We start from the raw sequence: 24,206 nt of genomic DNA, 5'->3' as shown, positions 1-24,206 counted from the left end.
ATGAATCTAATCACATCTGCTAGATGTACTGGTTTGTTCTCTTGGGGATCATATGAATAACAAGATCGCCCTAATTAGGGAGGAATCATTTTAGTGGCATCCTTAATGAGCCAAATGACCTCCGAGTATTCTCACTAATTGCAGCTCTTAGGTCTTCGTGTAGAACCTTTTATACTTTTAAAGGTTTTTGGACAGAAGAATTCGAATATACAGGTCGAAACCTACACAGAGGGAAAAAGAAATATACACGCCTGGTACCAAAATGACACCAAACTGTTTATAGTTTTTCAATACCATCCGTTGTCAAAGTATATACATACGTACGACAACACTATGTAATATTGGAAACGAAACGTTGTTTCCTTTTCCCTCTGTGTAGAGGCTGCAGAATCCGAATCTGGCCTTAGAATTTATTCAACACATCAGGTTTTTGTAATATAGTAACCTACATTTCCCGGTTTTGTTCATATAGAGACGTTATAATAGCGCGAAGACACCTTTGTTGATAAAATTGGTTATATCATCTGAAAGTCCTATCTATCGACTTTAAAATAACGGTTTAATCTTTTTTATATCTTCTTCCGTCCTCGATAAATCTAAACCTTCTGATCATTACTGATCAACAGAGGGAAAAGGGCAGACATAGCTAGTATGAGTAAGATTTTGATGTATGGCACATCTAGTATGACAAATTTTACATTCCCCTGTCCACCGCTGGAAATTACTAAGGTGGGGCAACCTCAATTAGGTTTTAAATATTATATTCATAATTCTAATTGATCTATTAAGTAACTGACATAATCCATATAAAATTTCATTTCCTAAATTACATCATTGACAAAAATATGCATAAAGAAGAAAAGAAAACAAATACATTCTTATTGCATGTCAATAGAATTAACATTTACACACCCGCAAATCTGAGTGTAGATCAGCATGTTAAACCACTGTACGTGATTTGAAAATCTTTTTAAATGATTTTGTGGTTTATATTTCTTTAAAAAAAAATATATATTTTTTTTATTTATATTCAATAGAAATATTTTCATGTACTTTCTTGTATACAAGTGTTGAATAAAATTCCTGTTTATTTTGTTTATTTGTGATCGTTGTTTTTTGTTATTTTTCAACAAAAATCTTTATTTAATACATTGTACGATACGAGTGAGTATGTACTCACTCACACAATAAATCTTAAATCTGTTTAATGTATGAATCACTTGATGTTTGTTATTTTTTAAGCGATTTTTTAAAGGTCTTTGTAACCGCTCTGCTGCTTAAGTCCGATCATGGATCATAAATGTCGTCATCTTGTTTAATCATTATTTTCTTGTTATTGGTTTTGCTGCTGCTATTTTATTTGTAGTGGATTTTTTGAAAATAATAAAAAAATTAAATACCACACTGGACTTCATATAAGAAATTATATACAATATTATTAAATAAACACGAACATGATCATGATGATAATAAAAACCGGCTGAATTAAATTCAAGTGAGAGTTGGCGGTTTTTGTTGTCATCATTTCTTTTCTTCATATTCATAAGGATTTTCAGTTATTTCTCCGTGTGCTTACAAATAATGCCTATAATGGTCATAAATATAAGTGATAATTACTTTTAATTTCATTTATTTTGCTATTTATTCACAAAAATACTATCTTTATATGGTTTATTAACTAGAAATCATGTCGGATTTTGCGTATGTATTCGATAATACTGCTCCATTAATGATTGTATTACATGAACATTATTTAGATATTTTATGTTTATAAGATTTATATTTATTTGATATGTGGGTTTATAGTCATTTAAATAGTTTTTGTAATAAAATAGCTTGAAAATCATTACAAGAAAAAGTTTTCACTCACTCGTTGAAATGTTATCATCTTTGTTCGAATTATGTTTGCTGGGTTTTCATTTGGTAACTAATTGTTTTTGAAGTGTGACATATGACCATTGGCAAAATTTTGAAAAATTATATTTTGCATAAAATTTCTTTGTTAGATTAATTAAATGATTTTAAACATGATTATAAAATTCAAATAAATGAGGAGTTTTTCATAAAGAACATATTGTTTTTGACATCTCTCGAATAGAAGTGACAGTTTGCAACATCTGTCAAATTATTAACTTTTTCACTAAAGTTTATGTTACGCCAATATCGGGCGACAAAACCGTATAACATAGACATGCGATTTAACATATTTAAATCATTATCAATGGGGTTACTATGTCCAACGTTTTAATCGTTGCAATTTATTATTAATTAATGAGTTATTTCAGATTAAATGATTTTCGGAAGTAAACTTTATATATAAGATATGGTCCATTATGGACCGATCCTGAAAAAATCACAAAGATTGAAAAAAAATAATCATAATTAAGTAATTAGTTATTTACCATTAAGTGATTTTTAGAAGAGGGAGATTAATGGGCCGATCCTTCAAAAAATTTAATAATGATTTGTATATATAGCGAGCTATCTTATATCATTTTATTTCGATATCATTATGAATTCATGAGTTATTTACTATTAAGAGATTTTCAAAAGTGGACCTTATATAGAAGCTATGATCAATATGTTCGTGTACATTTTGGCCCCGATATAGTTAATTGTTAAAGATTTATGTTCGTGTCATTGATTTTCGAAAGAGGACCCTATATGGCAGCTATGGTCTATTATGAATCGATGTGAAATGTATTTATTAATACGATTTCTATTGATTGGTTTCATAAGTTTTTTTTGCGGTAATAAAGGGATTTATTAACAATAAATTGAATATTCAGATCTCTAAGTATCTGGAGTCCTCTGAAAACTGATTTCAACAAACTGAAATTCCGGGGAAAAGAGGGACTATAAACTATCAATGCTCAAATGTATTCTCGGCCTTTTCTTGGAATGATTTGACATGGGGCCGAACCAGAGAATCACATAATCTGGTACAACACCGGAACCGGTAGACCGCAGGGCAGAGTTTCGGACATTGTCTTGTCCCAGTTATTGGGAAGGTCCCTTCGGGGTGCACGTGGTTCCTGTTATTTAAACCCAAATGTTTTTTTTGGGATAAGTTATGTGCTGTTGACCAGACAACTGATACCCCGAAAAGGCATTGGAAATAAATTGGTGTCAAATGTATATGAAACAGAATGAATGTGGAGATATACGGAACTTCTCCTGCCCGTATGCCTAGAGTGAGTGTATCGGATGTTATTCTCTATGAGTGTGTCGAATGAATGAGAAGTGTGCTGGGTTAAGTGGTGATGGATACCACTGAATTTTCCTTCCTTGTCCGGGTATATTCTTTTAATACCAGATTTATCACAATTAGATCTCTGTAAGTAATAACAAAGCCCTGTTTCGGTCTACCGGTGGAAATGATGTTTTTGCATCTCGGAAGTTAAGCAACAGGGCAGCAATTGTCAAAGATTAGATAGCTAGAGTACTCGAGTATCATATACGGTGATGAGTCGTCGATATTGGTCCATGGTCCAATATTGCCCATTTAGAAAATATTACCATGCGTTACAAACAGAATGACAAAATCAAAATAACCAATCTTTTTGTTTGGTATATTAAACGTTGTTTTTTTTAAGTGGCCACTTTATGCTTCTGAATATTTAACACCAATTTGGACATTACGTTTATTTTAAGCAAACGATTACTCCCACATTTCATTAGTTCGGTGATTGTTCATAAAACTTTTTTAATATAAAAATATTTATTTTTTATATTATCTATTAAAACAATGATTTATTTGTATAAACATTTATTTATGTAGGTTGTTGGTTTTCTCAATAGTTTTTCTTGGTGACTTTTAACAAACATTACAAAAAATCAAGTTTAAATTTGGGGAAACAAATAATGTTTAAGTAGGTGCATCTTCCAAAAAGAAACTTTCATTTATAACCGGTTCAAAAATGAAGATTTTTTGACTAGTTTTTTATATACAGGCATTTACATAAATGCAACAAAGAAATCTTTTTAATCTAAGAAACTTATTTTTAACTTCTTAAACTTAAAACTTGTCAACTGCAAAACTAACTCCTGCTGTGTTAAATAAACTACATTGTTAAAGACAGCTGTTAGCTAAATATATCGAGGGACTAGTTTACTAAATCATTAAGAATTTGTTTTACTTTTTGTTTTCTTTAGTATAACATGTAGCGAGCGATAAGATAAAACTTGAACGCATTTAACAGTTTTAAGAAATGTGTTACTTTAAAGTTAATGCAATGCTGAGTAAAAAAAAATACACTTTTCCGGCGAAAAACAAATAAATTATCACGTAATAAAGAACATAAATAAAGATGACATCAAAACTTTAAAAATTATCAATAAGTTTTATCAATATTTTATTGCACCGAGCTAAATTTCGTATTAAAGTTGAAATTTTAAAAAAGAGTTTTTTTAACATTGTATTGCACAGTGTTTACGAACTTTTAATAATTTGTTATAATATTAGTTAAGAGTATGATCTGCAAATTTCGATATTTTCTAACTTAAATCCCAAAAAATTCCAAATTCGGTGTATAAATGGTAAAAATATGAGTAAAATCCCTTAAAAACCATATTTAACGGATATATCTGGAGCATATAATTCAAAATTCTGAAAAAAACATGGGTTTTTCGAAACTTTGCTCATTGAACGTTATTTATGGACCGATTTTACTAATTTTCTTCCTATTCTTATTCAAAAGCATGTCTGATAGGATAATACACGATTCAGACCCCAAAGATATCGGACTTCAGAAAATTAATTTCAGGAACACTGATTTTAGGCTTCTCCACCATAATTTTCCATGTAAAGAAGCGCACAGCAGTCTTGCTAGCGACCCAGGTGTATTTCTTCGGATCTAATGCTTCCGGAAATATATATAAAGTTACAAGAACCAAATTTTATGAGAATCGGTTTGGAATTGAGATAAAAATGTACAAAGTTTGGTTAATTAGATATCGTGTTTACTACTACATAGAGTCAAGTAGAATCGAAAGAATGACGTTTTGATAGGACTACATCAAATGTATAGTATTTGGTCCAACCTGCGAACGTGAGATATCTCAGTATGTCTATAAGTCTAGACCCAGATAACTCACAAATGATTAATATAATGTAGTTGCCAAGTAATCTATGTCTCTTGGCTGTCTCACGGCGGTACTTACCACTGGCCGGTCCATGTACAAGCACTTTGCTCAAATACGTGGGCTATCTACTCTCTGACCATTGTTGTCCCGTTGCATAACTTCCGAGATAAAAAAACATCACGTCCGTTTACAACCAGGAATGTTGCTAGGTCAGGGCATTCGCAGAGAAACTGGTCCTTTTTCCTGTCATTGAAATTTCATTGGCACCCAATGCTCTGTTTACATAGCAAGCAATCTCGATAAGTATGTCTCGACTATTACGATTTCTTATGTGCACTTTTTATCGAAGGAGGCTCAAATAGCTGGGACTATAAACTGGTTATGATCAAATGTATCCTCGGCCTTTCCTTGGAATGATTTGACATGGGGTCGAACCAGAGAACCACATAATCTGGTATCACGGGAAACGGTAGACCGCAGGGCAGAGTTTCGGACATTGTCTTGTCCTAGTTATTGGAGAGGTCCCTTCGGAGTGCACGTGGTGGCTGTGATTTAAACCCAAATGTCGGTTAAAAGACGGTAGAGTCTATAATTTGGGATAAGTTCGGTGCTGTTGACCAGACAACAGATACCCCGAAGAAGAGTGAGAGTCCCTTAGGGGTGTACATGGTGACTTTGGTTTAAACCCGAAAAGGCATTGGAAATGAGTTGGTGTCAAATGTATGTATATAATAGAGGATGTAGGGGTATACGAAACTTCTCCCGTCCGTATACCTCCACTCTGTACTTGTCTAGGTTCTTCCATCTTTTTAAGAAAGAATCTGAAGAGATAATTAAAGCAGATACCGTTCTTTCTAACTGATCTACCTGTTCGTTGCCATAGTAGTCTCTATGCACAGGGACCCACGCTTAGATTACGTCTGACAGATCACTCAGACAGATTATTCTAACATTGTCTGACCAGTAGAGCTGCAGTTGGGTAGGAATTTAATGAGAGTCTACAAAAATTATTTGTTCTAAGTAATTAATAACTTTTTCAAAATCTGTAGAGCTCGGTCCATAATAGATTCAAACATCTATTATATTTTACTATTAAAGACCTTTTTCCGAAAGTAAGGCTTATGTTTCTATTACACAGGCCGTCAAAATTTTAAAAGAGTCTTAATCCTAAGACCTCGTTATACGTTGAGCAGCGCTAAATAAGAATGTGATGGTGTTATAACGTTTTAAAAAAATTCTATATCTCGAATCCCTCATGTGATGGAGCAATTTTGAGGCGAGATTCAGTGCACCTCAATCCTTTACAACAGTATATTTTGATATCTATAAAAATTTGTCGGCCTGTGTTATTGTCGTTATGTTCTGCATCTTCACAATTTCAATTAAAATTTTTAATTGAAAATATATTTCAATAACAAATTTTTTATTCAAAATACATTTATTTTTATTTCTTAAAATTACGATATGGTCTATAGACTGGAGATATAAATTGCATGGGATATTGAGGATATGGATGATAAGCTTGTAAAGGTGAAATGCCCGACATTCCAAACATAGTTGGAGGTAACTGAGGTATAACGGCTGGCATATGAGGAATCGCATGTAAACCGGTCATTGTTTGTGGTGTTCCTAGATAATGTGTTGCCATACCGTGATTCATAGCCGGTAAATGTTGTGACATTTGAGGAATTTGTGGTGGTAAATTGTAATGAGAAATAGGATAATAACTATAAGATGGTGTTTGATAAACTGGAGCAGGATACAAAGTCATAGGAATGGCATTAGGTTTTACGTTAGACTGCAAGTGATTTGGTTTTATAGGTAAATCTTCATCCATGGGCGTAGGTTCTGCTGTAGTAGTAGTTGTTGTTGTTTCTTCAGTAGTTGTTGTCGTTGTAGTGGGTTCTGTAGTGGTAGTAGTAGTTTCCGGTGTAGTAGTTGTGGTTTCCGTTGAACTTTCTTCCATAGGATATTCTGTGGTAGTTGTACTGGTTTTCCATTTGCTTAGTAAATGTTGTAGAAATATTTTATCATCTACTACTGCTGCTTGATTGATTAACTCATCTTCCAGTTTGTACAAATCTAAGCCATATTGATAGTCGTCTCCTTCTCCCAGCAAATCTTGAGGTCTAGCTAGTGCAAGTGTTATACTTAACATAACACAAAATATTTTAAGAACTGTTTCCATTTTTCTTTTTTTGTTGTTTAACGTTTCATGGTCTAAAATGAACTTTCACATTTAAATGCAATCACAACCTTTATATAGCTAGAAAACAAAAACTAGCTGTTTTCCTTCTCTAAACTTCTTCTTTACCTTAAATTCTTATTAAGATAATTTAAACATAAGTTCTTTAAATTTACATAATTTAATAATGCGTTTTAAGATGCATTTGTAAGAATAAACCTAAAAATACAATAGTATTTCTAAAATTTTCTTTTATACTAAATGGGATTTTTAAAGTAAAATATTATGTTACCTGTTATAAATATAAAAGCATATCTTTGTACCCTAATAACTGTCAATAACCGTTAAATAGAAAATTAATTTTATTGCTTAACAGTATTCTATTTTTGAATGAAAACTCCGGCTATAGAAAACCACTCTTGTGAAATATGTCGCGTATAATATAACATCACCTCGTTAGATTTTCCAAGGTCTGCGGCATAGACCCAACAAACTACTCTTTATACTTAACAAGTCATACATTGTACAAACGCTTTGATAAAGAAAGAGATCATGCTTTTCATCATCCTTTTCTATGGAGAAAATTACCGAAGTTAATTGAGTTCATCCTAGACCTTTAATTGCTCCATGGTGCACATGCACCGCAAACTGTCGAACTTCGTGTAGACTTTGTATAGATTCTTTACCCCAGAATATACCTTTACTGAAGTTGTATAGCCACACAACTTAAGTGTCACCTACTTATTAACATAAGTCGAACTACTTTACGTGAACAGGTGTCTGTATGGCCTTATTTCACGGTGGTACTTACCACCGCCCGTTCCATGTACAAGCACTTTGCTCAAATACGTGGGCTATCTACTCTCTGACCATTGTTGTCCCGTTGCGTAACTTCCGAGATACAAAAACATCACGTCCGTTTACAACCAAGAATGCGATGATCTCTGCTGATTCGGCAAGAGCACTTAAAGAAGAAATCCATAGGCCGCAATATGAATACTGAACATACCCTGACAAAGAAGGTATCATGCCTTAGATCCATCACCATTCAACCTCGCACTCTTTTTTTCGATACACTCCTCTGCGAGATAAAAATCTGTTGTCATTTTCGAACATTTACAGAAACATGAATTTCATCGTGTATCAGTCTACAGGTTTTCATGGTATCAGATTAGATGACTCCCTGTTTCAGGTCCCTGTTTCAGTTCCAAAGAAAGTTTTTAGTCCCGGCAGACTAGAGGTACTGATAGCACATCTTTTCCCCCGGACTGTAAGCAAACCAAAATGGGGGAAGTTCGTCAATATAACATGTCCCGGGGGAGACCTACTGATTAACCATATCACATAAAGAGATATTCAATAACCTGAATACTTAATACCTTTTACATCAGGTTTAACTAACATTCTCTTTCCCCGACATGAGTTTCAGCCATAACCACCATATAATATCTAAATTTCTCAACTATTTATAACCGAACTAGGACAAGTTAGTTTCTCTGGTATCAAAAACAAACAAAGGTCAAGAGTTATGAAACTCCTCAGCTCCTTGGACAATAGTTTCTGGATTTACGTGAGCATTTGTCTTGCCTTCGTTATCGCACGGTGTTTCTTGTTCAACCACAGGTTGTTTTAAATACTACAGCCCCTTGTGACACATTTTCGCAGCAGGCACTCGAAGACTCAAAACTCTACCTAAGATCTATAATATCAAAATTATATCAATGCATTTCCTTTGGATTTTTCCCGAAACGGTGAATCCTGTGGATAAGTCACTATGTATCAGACCAGAATTCTCTTCTCGAAATTTGGATTTTTTCCCCGAACGGGGGAAAATATGAGATATGTAGGTCTACTGGTCAAACAGCAAGTCAAATTACCTAGTGTAGAGTCTTAGCAGTTTAAAGTCCAGGTAGACTAGAGTTACTGATATCACCTCTTTACCTCGAGATTGCAAGGTACCTATTCTGGGTCCTTATTAAATTATAATAAGATCTAGCCATGTTCATCATTTAATCTATTGAAAACAATATAGGGGCCACACGGAAATAGCTAGAAAGCTGATTTTGAACAAATATTCTCTATTGATAAGGTATTGAGTATTGAGCAATAAAGGTCCACGATTTCACCTTATAAAAGTACCTTCCCGGAATACAGTTTAAACAGTCATAAATAAGTCCCCAATTTTCCTGAATTAAAATAGCTAAAATAAATAATTATCATAATTCAGATTGCCCAGATTTTTTTCAGATCCTGGTCGTAGATATTTTAAATGAAGCTTCTATAAGTTTTTAGGATTTCTATAAAATTTTAAATTTAATCGTTATTACTTTTCTTCTATGAAAAGGTGTGTGTGTACTGACTGCATATATATTTGTTTAAGGTCTCTTAAGGGGCATAAATTATTACAGCAAGTTAATTTATATTTAAAGTTATTATAAGTTGTGGGGTCTAGGTCACAGTTTAAATAAAAATATATACATTTTAATACAACAACTAAATTGCTTAATTGTTCTGCGAATAACAATGTGCACAAACTTGTAAAATGTAGTGACAAATAAATCAACTACTAAAAAAAAATTGGCCACCCCAAGATCAGTCTGTTAATGTGTGTTGGCTGAACATATCATTTTTTGGGGTTTGTCCAGCTATAAAATTGTTTAGTATAAAGTTTCAGCTATAGTACATTTTAAACAAAATATTTCTATACTTAGTAATCTAATGTTAAGAAACAGAGTGACAAGTAATTGGTTGTACAACTTAATATACATACATAAGTATATTATGTTGTACAACCAGTGGTCTTAAAGAAATAATGCTCAAGAAGCCTGAATTTTAGAAGATCAATGAAATTAAAACTTTTGTTGTCATTTAGCTATAAAATTTTTGTAAGAATTATTTTTTGTTACTCTGTCAACATTAGTCTACCTTTTACAATGCAGTAAATATTTGTTGTTTTAACAACCAAGGTAAATTCAAATAAAAACACTTAAAAGACACTTTCCTTTAAGTCGCTGCCACAAATTGTTGTTTACCTCAGGAACAGGAACAAACATGGAGGAAAGAAACAATATTTGTAGACAGGATTTTGTTACTTTTTAATGAACAACTAAAACAAAAGCAAATAAAATTCACATTCTCAGACCACAACTGTTGTATATGTATCTGCCCGTCTGTCTGTCAGTCTCTCAATCTCAATAAAAATACAAGTCTAAAAGCAAACAAATATTTATTTTTTACCACGCTTGACCCAGTGCTGTAGTTTTGAGATGCCACAATCCATGTCTATTTTGTTGTCTCCATTGTTATTATTGTTTCTATATTCAGTGATTTGTTGTTGGTGTTTTAAGTCGATATGACAGCGGTCAGGAAGTGATTTAGACACATGACTTGTTTAGAAAGTGGTCGCACGAAGTGGCATGAAAGTCAGTCATTCATATAAATACTTGTTCAAATACTTCAGCTCAAAATTCAAATTCAATAAAAAGAATAACTCCACAATATTGTTGCGTGGTTGCTTATTTAGTCACATGCAAATTCAAACATACATAGAAATATTGATCTGTTTGGAATACCCAGCCAACACCTTCATAACAATTATCGTTTTTAGTAAAGCTTAGTTTCTTGCATCATTGAAAATGGACTTTTTTGTCATGAGAAAGAATTTTGATTTCAAATAATATTCATTTTGTTTTTAATTTAAATTGTTTGCTGGGTATCGATACCTACATACATACATATGTATTTACACATGTTCAATACCTTGTAAATTCTTTGTTTTTATGACCAAAACTTTATTAAAATGAAATTAAACCATAAAGAAATTTTTGCATGTTTGCAGATATACATATTTATAAAGACCGGAAAAAAATACTTTTAATATTTAATGATGACCAAACCTTGAAATTTTATGAAGGCATTTTATAGAAATTAATACCAATTTAAGGAAACTTTGGGGTTTAAACCATGCCACCACCCCAAGTAATTGTTTAATTTGTATTATTCAAATTATTGCGATGATTGGGTGCAAAATGAGGAAAAAATGACAAATACCAAATAATATAACCCTAAGGAAAATATTTTAAACTTTCGTCTGAATCCTCTCCCAAGTTTTGTACTAACTAACTAACTAACTAACTAACTACTAACTAACTACTAACTAACTAACTAACTAACTAACTAACTAACTAACTAACTAACTAACTAACTAACTAACTAACTAACTAACTAACTACTAACTAACTAACTAACTAACTACTAACTAACTAACTAACTAACTCTAACTAACTAACTAACTAACTAACTAACTAACTAACTACTACTAACTACTAACTAACTAACTACTAACTAACTAACTAACTAACTAACTAACTAACTAACTACTAACTAACTAACTAACTAACTACTAACTAACTAACTAACTAACTACTAACTAACTAACTACTAACTAACTAACTAACTAACTAACTAACTAACTAACTAACTAACTAACTAACTAACTAACTAACTACTACTAACTAACTAACTAACTAACTACTAACTAACTAACTAACTAACTACTAACTACTACTAACTAACTAACTAACTAACTAACTAACTACTAACTAACTAACTAACTACTAACTAACTAACTAACTAACTAACTAACTAACTACTAACTAACTAACTAACTAATACTAACTAACTAACTACTAACTAACTAACTAACTAACTAACTAACTAACTAACTACTAACTAACTAACTAACTAACTAACTAACTAACTAACTAACTAACTACTACTAACTAACTAACTAACTACTAACTAACTAACTAACTAACTAACTAACTAACTAACTAACTAACTAACTAACTAACTAACTAACTAACTAACTAACTACTAACTAACTAACTAACTAACTAACTAACTAACTAACTACTAACTAACTAACTAACTAACTAACTAACTACTAACTAACTAACTAACTAACTAACTAACTAACTAACTAACTAACTAACTAACTACTGACTGACTAACTAACTAACTAACTAGCTAACTAACTAACTGGTTCCTCAAAAACTTCATTCAGAATCTTCAGTTTCTTTAGAACAAGTTTCTTTATAACAAATTCCAAAGAAGGCTTTTAGGAATTTGATTTTTTAAAGAATATACGGTGATTTTTTTAAATTATGTAGTTTTCTATAGACTGAGTCATTTTATTAATATATTCAATTATATTATTTTATTTCATTTTAAATTCAGTAATTTATATTCTGATATGCAAGTGTTGTACTCAGAATTTTAATAAAATTATCATTACTCAGTTTGGACTGATTTAATAAACATTATAAAATTTACTTTAATAAAAATATAAAACTTGAACTTGCAAAAAAGGCAATGAAATCATAAAATTACAAAAAGTTATTACAGTTATTGTTATCAGTTTTTTGATATGACGATACATATCATATCGTAAAAGCAAAATTTCCCAAATAAAATTTTGAAACTAAATATGCAGACTGTTGTTTACACTATGCGAAAATTTTATAGATAATTTTTCAAATAGTACATACATATGTATTTCAATAAGTTACCCACTTATGAAAGATGAAAAAAAAAATAAGACAAATTTAATACTTTTTCTGAGTTCATAGAAATGATACAACAAATGTCCGAAATGCAGGACTCAAAGTTATCGGGAAAACCCCGTTTCTATTACAAACGACTTAACAAACCAATAACACCTTCAAAACTCATATAGAGTGAAGAACACAATAAACATGTCATTTGATAACATACTAATAAATTCTTATTTTTAGATATTGCAGTTGTCTTTTAATAGTAATTGTCACAATTTAATAATAAATCAATTTATAAAACTATATCGCAAGGAATTTTGGAAACAAACAGTGAATAATAATAATATTTTTTGGAAACAATAATCCCCTAATAATATATCTGAACATGATAAATTTAAAAATATTTTTTTAAAATCAACATTTAATTTCACGATAAAAAAACCAATATTTTAAAACGATATCTTAATATAATTTCATATTATTTTGTTTTCAAAATTAACAGTATTTTATTGCTTTATTTTATTACACCTTGAAAGGTAATTAAGTAATGTGTATGAATGTATCTGTACAATATGTTTTCTTAACAATAATTTATACAATAACTGGCCAAAAAAATAATAATAAACACATAAATAAAATTGTAATAAATGATTTTCGGTTTAAATGTAATAACTCATTTCAAATTTTGCAAAACGAATTGAAAAAAAAAACTTAAAAATTATAAAAAAATACCAAAAACACTAAGCAAAATAAAATAAAAAGATATTGTAAATAAATCAGGCCAACTACCACCGGCAATCAGACTGCAGACAACAACAATATATTCATTCAATATTATAATGATTTGGCAAATTGCACTGGTAACACATTGATATACTGGAACACAAAATATATACAAACTTGATAATAATACCGGCATATTGTGTAGGGGAAAATAGTTTCTAATAGTTATTATACAAAATACTACAAGTAGAATATTTAGATGGACAGATAGATAGATAGATAGATAGATAGATATAGATATAGATAGATAGTCGATAGATAGTAGATAGAGAGATATCGATAGATAGATAGATAGATAGATAGATCGATAGATCGATGATAGATAGATAGATCGATAGATACTCGATAGCTAGTAGATAGATCGCTAGATCGCTAGATCGATAGATCGATAGATCGCTAGCTAGATCTCGATCGATAGAGAGCTCTCGCTCTCTCGCTCTCTCGCTGCTCGCTCTCGCTCGCTCGCTCCTCGCTCGCTCGCTCGCTCGCTCTCTCGCTCGCTCGCTCGCTCGCTCGCTCGCTCGCTCGCTCGCTCGCTCGCTCGCTCGCTCGCTCGCTCGCTCGCTCGCTCGCTCGCTCGCTCGCTCGCTCGCTCGCTCGCTCGCTCGCTCGCTCGCTCGCTCGCTCGCTCGCTCGCTCGCTCGCTCGCTCGCTCGCTCGCTCGCTGCTCGCTCGCTCGCTCGCTCGCTCGCTCGCGCTCGCGCTCGCTCCTCGCTCGCTCGCTCGCTCGCTCGCTCGCTCGCTCGCTCGCTCTCTCGCTCGCTCGCTCGCTCGCTCGCTCGCTCGCTCTCTCGCTCGCTCGCTCGCTCGCTCGCTCCTCGCTCGCTCGCTCGCTCGCTCGCTCGCTCGCTCTCTCGCTCGCTCGCTCGCTCGCTCGCTCGCTCGCTCGCTCGCTCGCTCGCTCGCTCGCTCGCTCGCTCGCTCGCTCGCTCGCTCGCTCGCTCGCTCGCTCGCTCTCTCGCTCGCTCGCTTCGCTCGCTCTCTCGCTCTCTCGCGCTCGCTCGCTCTCCTCGCCTCTCCTCTCGCTCATCTCTCTTCTCTCTCTCTCTATTATAGATATTATCCTAGAATCTACTACCTCCTGTCTTACAGACTACAAATACTGATTACATTTTCTATGAACCAAAATCAAAATCGGAGGTCCCTCTTCCAAAAATCACTTCAGATTTACTAGACTTGATTTTATTGTTTCAGTATAACCAAGTATAAAGCTCTTACTTGCTATAATTGAATTTTTATTTTGAAAATTACATTTACCCCTACCTAATATTTATGTACGTGTATACGTGTATACGTATTATTAATGACTTCACTCTTATTTTGAATTAATTTTTGATGAAATGTAAGTTAATTTTTCTGCCAAAAACAGAAATAGAAAAAAAACCAACTTAAAACAATGATCGTGGATAAATGTCTTTAATTAACAAAACAACTAACTGATTAAGTAAAACAAACAAATTAAAGAAATCAAATAATTTGGTTATAGCAGTTACTTTGTTAATGTTTTTATTTTTTGCTAATTTTTTTTTATTTATTGTTAAATTAAATTGTTGTGTAAGCAGTAGTTTTAAAATAAAATTTTATATAAAATTTCTTAATTTTAATATTTAAACAGACACAAGCTTTGAAACGTGATCAATTCTTTACAAAAAAAAAATAACTGTATTTTTTTCAAAATTCGGAAACAAATAAAAAACTAAAATTACATTTCCGAAGTAGATAATTTTATTTAAGGGGAAGAATAAAGTATTATTTTTTGAAATAATTTAATGCATATTGAGTCATATTAAGAAAACTTAAGAATAAACGATATATTTGCATAACTATTATTTTAATTTGATATAAACCAAAAATTTTAATTCATTTTGTTTTGTTTTTTTATTAATAATCATTTTTTGTTTGGGTTTCAGTTGTTTATGGTATTTTGACATAAAATTCTAAATATTTATCACAAAGTGAATCATTTTTAATGAATTCTTCACAGAAATCTAAAGTTAATGACCAAAAGCAATTGTTCTTGAAATATTTATTTTTATATATTTATTTAGATATAAACAAAGGAGTGTGTTAAATGCATTAGCAGGAATGTTTAATTTGTATACCCTGCCTCCAGAGCTTGGAAAGAATGAATTCTATTTAGAATATATAGAATATGTTCAAACATAACAAAAAATTAATTGTTATTGTTTAAATAAAGAAACATGTACATTTCTTTATTTGAACGAGTTTTGTCACAATCTTAGATAAATAAATAAGCCGGAAATAAAGTCTTGTACTTAAAAATTATCTATTGTTTTGATTTCATACAAAAAAGTTAATTAATGTTTTTTTTTATTTTTCAGGTTTATACCGATCGTGCCAGTTATATTCTACCAGACCAGTTGTGGCATAATATTTAAAGTATGTATAAATTATTAAGAATTGTTTAATATTTAGTTTTAAGGTAAAAAAATATTGATCCTACAGCCAGCTTAAGGGAATATATTTCAACAAAAAAATAATTCAAATCCGTAATCATTTAAATATTATTTTTTTTATCAAAATTTTAATTAGTTCTTATAACGAAAAAATACGATGAGGTTTGGATTGATACAATTTTGGAAACTTTGGAATACGTATGGGAAACATTGGACTACGCAAGGGATATTGTGGAAATATTGGAATAGGGATGGGATGTTGTGGAAACATTGGAATACGCATGGGATATTGCGGAGGGTATGGAACGGGAGGTTGGCGTCCCATATCCAGAATGTTAAGGGGTGGTAATGTTGGACTAACAGCAATACTTTCAGTTGTTGCTATAGTTGTACCCAGACTTGTACCCAGATTTGTCTGTGGTATGGAACTTTCCAGTATGGGCGATATTGTTGTATATTGTTGGGTACTGTATTGATTATTATAATCCATGTTAAACATATCATCCCTATTAAACAAATATGTTCCAAAAACTTCACTCAGAGTTAAAGCTACAAACAAATTATTAGTATAATTATAATTTTATTTAAGAGATACTTTTCAATAAACTTACCCATAAATATATAAATCATCCGATAGCATTTCATCTTTCTAATGGAAATTTTTATAAATGACTAAAATACGATACTGTCAAAACTTTTATAGGCATTTTCCTTTTGCAATGATCACATTTTATAAAATATGTTAATTTAAATCAAATAGTTTATAGTTTTTAATGTAGTTTAAGTGAAGTTTATACAAATGCACTTTCCAAATTCTACTTCTTTTGTTTAGATTTAATTTTATAGCTTATTTAATGATTCTTTCTAATAAATAATACATATCCAAGTTTTTCATTTTTTTTTACCAGATAGAATGTTTAAAAAACACATTTCAGGTGTAGGAAACTTGTATTGATGACATTTTTGGGAATAAAAATAATAATTAAAACGACTAAATTTAGAATACTAAAATAGAATTAGTAGGTAGTTTATAATTGGAATAAATATGTCAAGTGTCACAACTTTTGAAACCGATGCACGAATTAGGAGGAGGGGTGAATTTTTATATAAATGTTAGTTTCATGAATTTCATCGCTGTACTAATGGTATAAGTAAATTTTTGGACGTTTAAGTTATTTTTTAGAAGGGGTATGTATGGGGGCTAAGATCAAATGACGGTCGATCATTATACTAGTCGGTATAGTGATTTATGCCTATATAAAACTTAGTTGTGCCAATTTTTGGAAAGATAGTAGAATATTTGAGGTAGTTATGAGTTTAAAACCCCAAATCGGATGGTCAGGTTGTATGGGGGCTAGGTGAAATAATGGACCGATTTCAAACATTTTCAATAGTCATCGTCCTTGTACCGAAAAACACGTATAGTCCCAATTTTATCAAAATATCTTGAAAATTGTGACTTGTAGCTTGCGCACAAGGTTTACATGGACAGCCAGCCGGACAGACGGGCGGACATGTTTTAATCGGAAAAGTGATTCTGAGTCGATACTTTAAGGTGGGTGTAGGACCAATATTTTTGTGCGTTTCAAATATCAGCACAAACGTACAATACCCACACCACTATAGTGGTGTAGAGTATAAAAAGTGGAATATGTATTTTAGTATAAGTAGCGGTATCCAAATACAGTTAACCTTTATACCGGTTTCATACCAATACAATACCTTTATTAGATATGATATCAAATGCGAATCAATGACGATATCTTACCAGTTTTGATACCGAAATCTTAGCTCTATTTTCATTATCAAATCAAATCTTTGCTGCCAATAAGAATAGTTTTGGCAACTTGACGCTTAACTATTGCAATCCAGTCTATCGAGTCTATCTGTGATAACGACCACTTTTATCCAAGTAATGTATACAATAACTACTGATCGTTATCAGAATTTGTATATATTCTGGTTCCGCTCTATAACTTGTTACTGTATGATAAGCTCTGCAACCTATGTGTACCACCCAGTGCAACCAGAAGTTCTCTAAGTTAAATTCTTATAAAAAATTATAGAATTGTCAATATGTATGGAAAATCGAACAAAATTTTTGACGATATAACAACAACACAACAGATGTATCCAGATAGCATTTTTTTGATCTTGTTCAAGTCATTTATGACACTTCTTCACGATTAAAACGATCATATATACGCTCATTTTCTGATCATAAATTATACTTTCGTCGGGTGAAAATGGTACCCTAGCCGCAACTCTTCTAAAAGAGTATTTCATGAGCTCCTTTTTCTAATCAGTTTCATCTCATTTTTGATTAGTAGTTACGAATAATTTTTGAGCCATTTTTAAGTGTAATTGTTGTTGTTCCAATAATTACATAAGAAACAATTTTAGATCTTTCAACTGTTTGAAATATGACACAAAATAATTTTAAAAACTATCATATTTTAAACACTAGGGTGATAAATTTATGTTTGTTATACGTTTTGTTATTGTTTTTTTTTCAACAATCGGTTTTTATATCGGGATCATTTTCATTTTTCATCATTTTTTATGCGCGCAAATTATTCACTTTTAGGTCATCAAAAGGAGTCAAAAAAGTCTTAGTTTACGGCTTAATCTTCCAAATGATAGCTGGATATTTTAGATGAGAAACATTTGTTTAAATAATTATAAAATAACTGTTATAGTATTTTAACGGTAACGGTAGCCGGTAACCTTGATAAAGATAGAGAACTCTTTGTATTGGTTCTAATATAGACGTCTTAACCAAGCACACGTATGCTTCCAATTTAAACTTTGTACCTTTTTAGCTTTTCTAAACGATGAATGAAAATTTCATTATTCGATTTTTAAAAATAAAAGCTCTTAAACTTAAATACACTATTATTTAAGAGCTTGAGAATTTCTCTTTAAAAGGTAAAAATTCTCATTGGAAAGTGTAATTATCATTTAGTACTCATACAATAAATGATTAAGGAATTGTTGTTATTATAGCAAAACGAGGATTATATGTAGAAGCAAAGACAGCTATCTCCATTTATTTTTTCATGAGCAAAACTAATAATATATTTTCTAACATTTCGATCGGACTTTTTCGGAAGAATTGATTTTTTGTCGAACAGCTGGGTTATCGAAACTTTCTAATTATCGGTTAAAATGATTACTTACACAGTGAGTCCGAATCATGTTGAAGTAAAAGTATCATAAAGTGGTATTTTATAATTATGCCCATTTCTTACTGATCTGGGAGAATTCTTTGGGAATATATAGGTATCAAAAATTTAAAAAACAGAGTTCTGTTTTCTAATCCCAGCCTTGGGATTTTAGAACATGTATCCCAAAGTTGAAATTTGGAGCCACATATTCAAAATATATGTATGACATGTTTTTTATACCAAAACTAGCTATACCCAGTGTGCTTTGCTACCCTAAAAGGAATATGTATAAATAAATACCAGATTTATTATATATTACATATGAAAGATGTCAAGCAATTTTTTGCAAGTTCGCCAGTTTCTATCTATCGCCAATTTCTATCTATCTATCTATAAAAAATTTGAATAATATAAGAGTTTCCAAGACGCACGGAATTTTGTATTTAATTCATATATGTTGTGCCAAGCCACCCATTGAAAGTCCGCCCGCTATGCTCTAAATGTTCACATGAATTTCAAAGTTCTCCATGTAAAATTTGAAGATTCTAGCTCTAATAGTTTCTCAGATATACGAATTTTTCTATTTGATTCATGTGGGGGCTTCAAGACCCCCCAGATGAAAGTCCGCTTTTTTCCTCCAAAATTTGAAGAATTTAGTTCCATTAGTTTTCCAGATAAACGAATTTTTGTCTTTAATTAATATGGGAGGTGCCGCTCCCCTCATGGGTAGTACGCCAATTTATTACCCAAAATTTTTAGATGGATGTTAAAGTTTTTCGTGCAAAATTTAAAAATTCTAACTGTAATAGTTTCCAAGATAAACGTATTTTTGTATTTATATATCATTAACAAATGATGATATTGCCACCTTTGCTTCTATACCTTTCAAGTGCTCGAAAAAAAAACAATAACAACAATATCTTCTGGTGTAAATAAATTATTTAGCACATTGATAACGAAAAATATACAATACAACAAATAAATTTAACTATGATGCAAATATGTATGTTTGTACGTGTGTATGTTTGTGCTATAAATAAGAATAAATAAAAAAGAACTGATAATAGGCGTTGGAAGAAATATTTATTTAAAAATACAAACTACATCTGTAAAATAACAAATCAGTTCTTAAAGAAACGTCATCTAACGCCTTTCTTGAATCACTTAAAAGTGTCTGATAAATACTAGTTCTACACGGTGCAAAATTAAGTTTTAAAAACAAGCATTTTGTTATTTTTGTTAAATGTTTTTTATAATAATAGACTACTCTCATGATTTAATAAAAATAAAAACTATAACACACGAAAATAATTGCAATAATAAATTCTCCTCCACTCGAGTATCTATCGAATACAAACAAACAAATTTTGATCATGTTGATAAGATATTGAGCGCAAAAAAGAAGTAACTTTTATAATAAAAAGTACTTGCACACTCGCAGTTAGTTAGCACAATCATTTAACATTAAAAAGTCGGTTAGTTGTGTGCGTACAATCTTCTTCTGTGGAACATTTAACAAACCAAAAAATACCCCAAAATAATAGCGATTGTATTATCTAATCGGTCTTACCAATTATTGTGCCAATGAAAGAACAAATTGCCCAGATAACTTGAGCGAAAATTTATTAACAACAAAAACAAAAGTTATTATTAAATATTCGCTTTAATAAAACATTTCGATCCGTTCAGACGTTTAGTGTCTAAAGACGTGCGGATTTAAAACATTTAAACGCGCACATAATCAATTATAACAGATTAATTCAAACAGTCTTAACTGTTATAAAATCCAAACACTTTTAAAAACAACAACAACAAAATAAGGATACAAAATGCCAAGGTGAAACAAAAAGTTAAAAATAATTAATAAAAGTCTATAAAAACAAAAAATTTTTTCCCAAAAAAACTATGTTTTTTGACTAAAAACTATAAAACTCAATTGCTGCAATTACAATTAAACAAGAAATTTTGCTCAGTGTTTTATTTTTTTAAGCTGATAACAAAATATGTCTAAAAACTGCATTTAAAATTTTGTTTTCTAACTTTTTGCTTATAGTGTTAAAAAAAATTAGTTATATAATCCTTTAATACATAAAAAATTAATTTTGCCATTGAAATGATTAAAAAAAATCTAATATTTAAAAACCCCGATAAAACTTTTATGGCAAATATATACATAGTATGTATATAGAATCGAACAAGTGCTAAAATTTTATTAATAAATATTTCCAGCTGAAAGATAAGATTATAATTTTTAATCAACTTTTTCGAAATAAACTCAATGTAACGGATATAACTACCGATTACCAGTTTGTCCCTGAAGTCTTGACCATATAATTTTTACCCTTCAACTTTTGTAATATATTTTATTAAATTTATTAAACCTAAAGCTAATTGGCTGACTCAAGTTGTTTCATTTTTGGACAGTTTTAACACTTATGTAGGTACATTCATATGTATGTGTAAAGAGAACTGGCTAATTAATGCAACACAGATAATAGTCAATTATCGCTTTAGTGTCCCTGAGTGGTGTTATTCGTAGTCAGTTTAAGCATCACAAAGATATATCCAATTGTAACACATCGAAATATAGATCGTAAAGCCCAAAATATATGCGTATAGAGGAAAGAGCTCACTACCATACCTCAGGATAAAATTAGGAAAAATATTGTCTATTGATTTTTATTTTTCTGGAATCAAGTTATATACATTGAAAAGATGTTGTTCCGATTTTCATACTATTTTGCTTAAAAGATACATAAGGATTTAGCTGTAGCTTAGAACCTTGTAAGGTCATAAAATAATTATTTTTGTTATATATAATAGTTAGGCAGACGGACATAGCTAGATCGTCTAAGAATCTTTTAAGGTCTTTGAATATATATTTTTTCTAATATAAGTAATATCGTTCACACAAAATGCTATGAAAATCTGATCGAAAATTATATTAGATACGAAAAAATACACCTATGGAACTATCTGGTCTGATGGCTGCTCCTTTACATAGAAAATGTTGTTGGAAAACTTTATATAGTCATCTATGGAATATGTACAGAAACTCAGTTTTTTGCACGTAGTTCCTTAGAATTTGCCTTTCAGTGCTATTGAGTAATGTGATATCTGGAATAGCAACACTCTCTAGATATTTAAATTGACATACAAAGTGTTCCAGTGTTTAACTGCCGTAATCAGGTGTGTCCTGTCAGAATACGTACCATCATACTAATAACGGACTTACTCATTCTGAGGAGACTTCTCGTTCTACTCTCGTTGAAGTTATCCCAAAGAATTGTTGTTGTCCCACCCAGAGTTAACGTTATCCTATCATCCTAAATTTTAGCATGACATAGTTTTACAACCCAAAGTTTGGGGAAGTTTGCAATACTCTAATATACCCAATATACATAAGACATCAGATCCGAAAAATAGACCTAGGACGCAATCCGATCTATCATCCTAAATTTTAGCATGACATAGTTTTAAAACCCAAAGTTTGGGCAAGTTTGGAATACTCTAATATACCCAATATAAGACATCAGATCCGAAAAAATAGACCTAGGTCGCAATCCGATCTATTATGAGCTCCCTTACATGGAAAATTTAGTAGAAGGACTTTCTATGGTAACTTCTGAAAGGAATTTATTGTCCAGTGTTCAGAAAGTACATGCGCTGTTTCATTTCCGATTATCCCCGAATGGACTGGTTTCCATCTTAAGGTATTCCACTGGTAGAGTATTCAGTTATGGCTTTACTTATCGTCCTAATTGTCTTCGGCCTGATGAGCACCTCTGTTGAAACCCTATTTTAATTCATTCCGTTTTAAACATTCCGCTACAACAGAGACTTCCGCCTGTGAGCTATTGTTTTGGTTACGTTGACGGCAGTATATTTCGATTTCCGAATTATCAATGTAGATTCCCAGACCCGTTTAATCTTCCAGTTTCCAGAGATCTTATATTTACAAGTTCGCGACAAAATCTGTTTCCGTTATCCGATCGTAAAGATCTGGAGTATAACATTAAATATTATCAGTATACTATGATCGCGTCACCTGTAACCGGATTCATACCTTACGTTTAAACAATTTTGTTTGATGTAGTGTTCATGCCATAACTTATAACTAAGCAACATGCGCGCTGAACTATCTGTAGGGGTCCACCAGAATTTTGGAGCGTATGTTAGAGTTGGCCTAGTTTCAGATCTTTTTGAAAAACATGTGTACTAGTTCCACTTCCAGAAATCGTTTACATGTTTGGCTATAGTTAATGATAAATTATACAAAACTGATTTCTTCTAAGAAATTCATCACGCTATACATACTTCTTTAGAGATCATTTCATAATGGAATCAACTCCTCATAGAAGAGTCTCTTTACACAGAAATCTCATGTTAAAATTGGAATTGTTAATATAAAACCGCTATCTTTTAGAGGTAAATAACCTTGATTTTTAATTAAGTATAACAATGACAAATTTATCATTTAAATTGAAAAATTGACGCACCTTTCTTATTAGGAACAAACATTTCAGGTGTTTCCAGGAAATTATAGAAAGATTATTTTGAAACTGTAACTTTTAGAAAAAATTGCAATCTACAACATTGTACTAGTAATATGCAGATTTTGTAGGTTTTAAAGGAAATCAATCATTTCAATATATGGTTTGGTTGTTTTCTGATAAAGTTATGGCTGATTAAAAACACATTTTAATCTGATAGGAATTGTTATAAAGCTATTATTAGACACCGAAATTTATCAAAATAAAACACATAATTTAGACAAAATGAAACTGAAACCCCTATAATTTTTATTTAAAAATGTTTTACAAAATTATATTTAATAAATTAAATTATTCATGAGCAATTTTCGGACATGGAATATAAACAATTTCCCTGCATTAAATTTAATAGGCCTGAAGAGCAAAACGCTTTACCAAAATGAGGACTTTAAATGCTGCACATTTAAGTGTAATTTTATAAGAATATTGTTAAATTAATATATAATTTATTTTTTTTCTAT

The 24,206-nt window shown here is 31.3% G+C and overlaps 2 protein-coding genes across 4 annotated transcripts in view; one reads left to right on the top strand and one right to left on the bottom strand.

The window, feature by feature from the left end:
- LOC119606324 (unconventional myosin IC) overlaps positions 1–24,206 on the top strand; it is a 36,881-nt gene that overhangs the window by 6,037 nt on the left and 6,638 nt on the right. Inside the window, exon 2 of one of the 3 annotated variants that reach the window (XM_037959776.1) lies at positions 15,951–16,008. Coding sequence is in view for 1 of the 3 variants with exons in the window: in XM_037959775.1 (XP_037815703.1) it covers positions 21,022–21,029 (8 nt within the window). In the remaining 2 variants the exon portion in view is untranslated. Of the gene's footprint in view, positions 1–15,950; positions 16,009–20,315; positions 21,030–24,135; positions 24,155–24,206 lie in introns of those variants that run through there. The other 2 variants (XM_037959775.1, XM_037959777.1) reach the window with 2 other exon arrangements.
- On the bottom strand, positions 16,116–16,920 carry LOC119606325. The gene is made up of 2 exons (XM_037959778.1): positions 16,637–16,920; positions 16,116–16,574 (listed from the first exon to the last, which is right to left on the bottom strand). The coding sequence occupies exons 1-2, from the start codon at positions 16,668–16,670 to the stop codon at positions 16,165–16,167; spliced, it is 444 nt and encodes a 147-aa protein (XP_037815706.1). The 5' UTR covers positions 16,671–16,920; the 3' UTR covers positions 16,116–16,164.

Source organism: Lucilia sericata, unplaced genomic scaffold (genome assembly GCF_015586225.1).
Source record: "Lucilia sericata isolate MDLA Ls3-8-SP2 unplaced genomic scaffold, ASM1558622v1 Contig000572F_arrow, whole genome shotgun sequence".
Lineage (NCBI taxonomy): Eukaryota > Metazoa > Arthropoda > Insecta > Diptera > Calliphoridae > Lucilia > Lucilia sericata.
This window is presented reverse-complemented; position numbering and strand designations above follow the sequence as displayed.